At 48.9% G+C, this 2,311-nt stretch overlaps 1 protein-coding gene across 1 annotated transcript in view; it reads left to right on the top strand.

Moving 5' to 3' along the window:
* Positions 1 to 1,909, top strand: part of LOC107307351 (histone-lysine N-methyltransferase 2B-like) — a 28,439-nt gene extending 26,530 nt beyond the window's left edge. The window contains exon 5 of the mRNA XM_015850849.1: positions 1,555 to 1,909. Within this exon, the coding sequence (XP_015706335.1) occupies positions 1,555 to 1,894 (340 nt within the window). The 3' untranslated portion in view covers positions 1,895 to 1,909. The remainder of the gene's footprint in view (positions 1 to 1,554) is intronic.
* The last annotated feature ends 402 nt before the right edge of the window (positions 1,910 to 2,311 follow it).

Here is a 2,311-nt window from a genome sequence, read left to right as displayed (position 1 = left end):
TACTGGTCCATACTGGTCCGTACTGGTCCATACTGTTCCATACTGGTTCTTACTGGTCCTTAATATTCCGTACTGGTCCGTACTGGTCCGTACTGGTCTATACTGGTCCTTAATATTCCATACTGTTTCTTACTGGTTCTTACTGGTCCATACTGTTCCGTACTGGTCCATACTGGTCCGTACTGGTCCTTAATATTCCGTACTGGTCCATACTGGTCCATACTGTTCCATGCTGGTCCATACTGGTCCATACTGGTCCTTAATATTCCATACTGGTTCTTAATATTCCATACTGTTCCATACTGTTCCCTACTGTTCCGTACTGGTCCGTACTGGTCCGTACTGGTCCATACTGTTCTGTACTGGTCCTTAATATTCCATACTGGTTCTTACTGTTCCGTACTGTTCCGTACTGGTCCATACTGTTCTGTACTGGTCCGTACTGGTCCTTAATATTCCGTACTGTTCCATACTGTTCCATACTGGTCCATACTGGTCCGTACTGTTCCATACTGGTCCGTACTGGTCTATACTGGTCCTTAATATTCCATTTCCATACTGTTTCTTACTGGTTCTTACTGGTCTATACTGGTTCTTACTGGTCCATACTTGTCCATACTGTTCCGTACTGGTCCTTAATATTCCATGCTGGTCCATGTCCATACTGGTTCATATTGGTCCATACTGGTCCGTACTGGTCCGTACTGGTCCCTACTGTTCCGTACTGGTCCGTACTGGTCCGTACTGGTCCCTACTGTTCCGTACTGGTCCATACTGGTCCATACTGGTCCATACTGTTCCATACTGTTCCGTACTGTTCTGTACTGGTCCGTACTGGTCCGTACTGGTCCCTACTGTTCCGTACTGGTCCATACTGGTCCATACTGTTCCATACTGTTCCGTACTGGTCCGTACTGTTCTGTACTGGTCCGTACTGGTCTGTACTGTTCCATACTGTTCTGTACTGGTCCGTACTGTTCCGTACTGTTCCATACTGTTCCGTACTGTTCCATACTGGTCCATACTGGTCCATACTTGTCCGTACTGGTCCGTACTGGTCCGTACCTGTCCATACTGGTCCATACTGGTCCTTAATATTCCATACTGGTCCATACTGGTCCATACTGTTCCGTACTGTTCCATACTGGTCCGTACTGTTCCATGCTGGTCCGTACTGGTCGTACTGGTCCTTAATATTCCATACTGGTTCTTACTGGTCCTTAATATTCCATACTGGTTCATACTGCTCCATACTGGTCCCTACTGTTCTATACTGGTCTCTACTGTTCCGTACTGGTCCGTACTGGTCCATACTGTTCCGTACTGGTCCATACTGGTCCTTAATATTCCATACTGGTTCTTACTGGTTCCTACTGATCTGTACTGGCCCGTACTGGTCTATACTGGTCCTTAGTATTCCATACTGGTCTATTCTGGTTCTTACTGTTCCATACTGGTCCATACTGGTCCGTACTGTTCCGTACTGGTCTCTACTCTTCCATACTGTTCCGTACTGGTCCGTACTGGTCCATACTGGTTCATATTGTTCCGCAGGTGCCGCCGTCTGTACTGGAGCACTCGTGACGCGCGGCGCCGCTGCTGGTATCGCTGCCGCATCGTGGAGCATCGACCCGAGAACGGAACCGAGAACGGAACCGAACCCAGGGAACCGCCCGAGGACAACAGGACCATCGTGCACGGAACCAACGGTGAGCAGCGGAACCGGGACCTAGAACCCATAGGGTACCACAGGGCACCCAGAACCCAAATGTCTCCTATATCCCATAGGACACCCAATCCCATAGGGCACCTAGAACACATAGGGAATCTAGAACACATAGGACATCTAGAACCCAAATGTCTCCTAGAACCCATAGGGCACCCAATCCCATAGGGCACCTAGAACACAATTGGCACCCAGAACACATAGGACATCTAGAACACATAGGGGATCTAGAAGGCATAGGACATCTAGAACGCACAGGGAACCTAGAACCCATTAGGGCACCTAGAACACATAGGGTACCTAGAACACAAAGAACATCTAGAACACGCTGGGAACCTAGAACCCATTAGGGCACCTAGAACACATGGGGAATCTAGAACACATAGGACATCTAGAACGCACAGGGAACCTAGAACCCATAGGGTACCACAGGGCACCCAGAACCCAAATGTCTCCTAGAATCCATAGGACACCCAATCCCATAGGGCACCTAGAACCCATAGGGTACCACAGGGCACCCAGAACCCAAATGTCTCCTATATCCCATAGGGTACCACAGGGCACCCAGAACCCAAATGTCTCCTA

The sequence above is a fragment of the Coturnix japonica genome, unplaced genomic scaffold (assembly GCF_001577835.2).
Source record: "Coturnix japonica isolate 7356 unplaced genomic scaffold, Coturnix japonica 2.1 chrUnrandom555, whole genome shotgun sequence".
Lineage (NCBI taxonomy): Eukaryota > Metazoa > Chordata > Aves > Galliformes > Phasianidae > Coturnix > Coturnix japonica.
The sequence above is the reverse complement of the archived record's forward strand: the minus strand, read 5'-3'. Positions and strand labels throughout refer to the sequence as shown.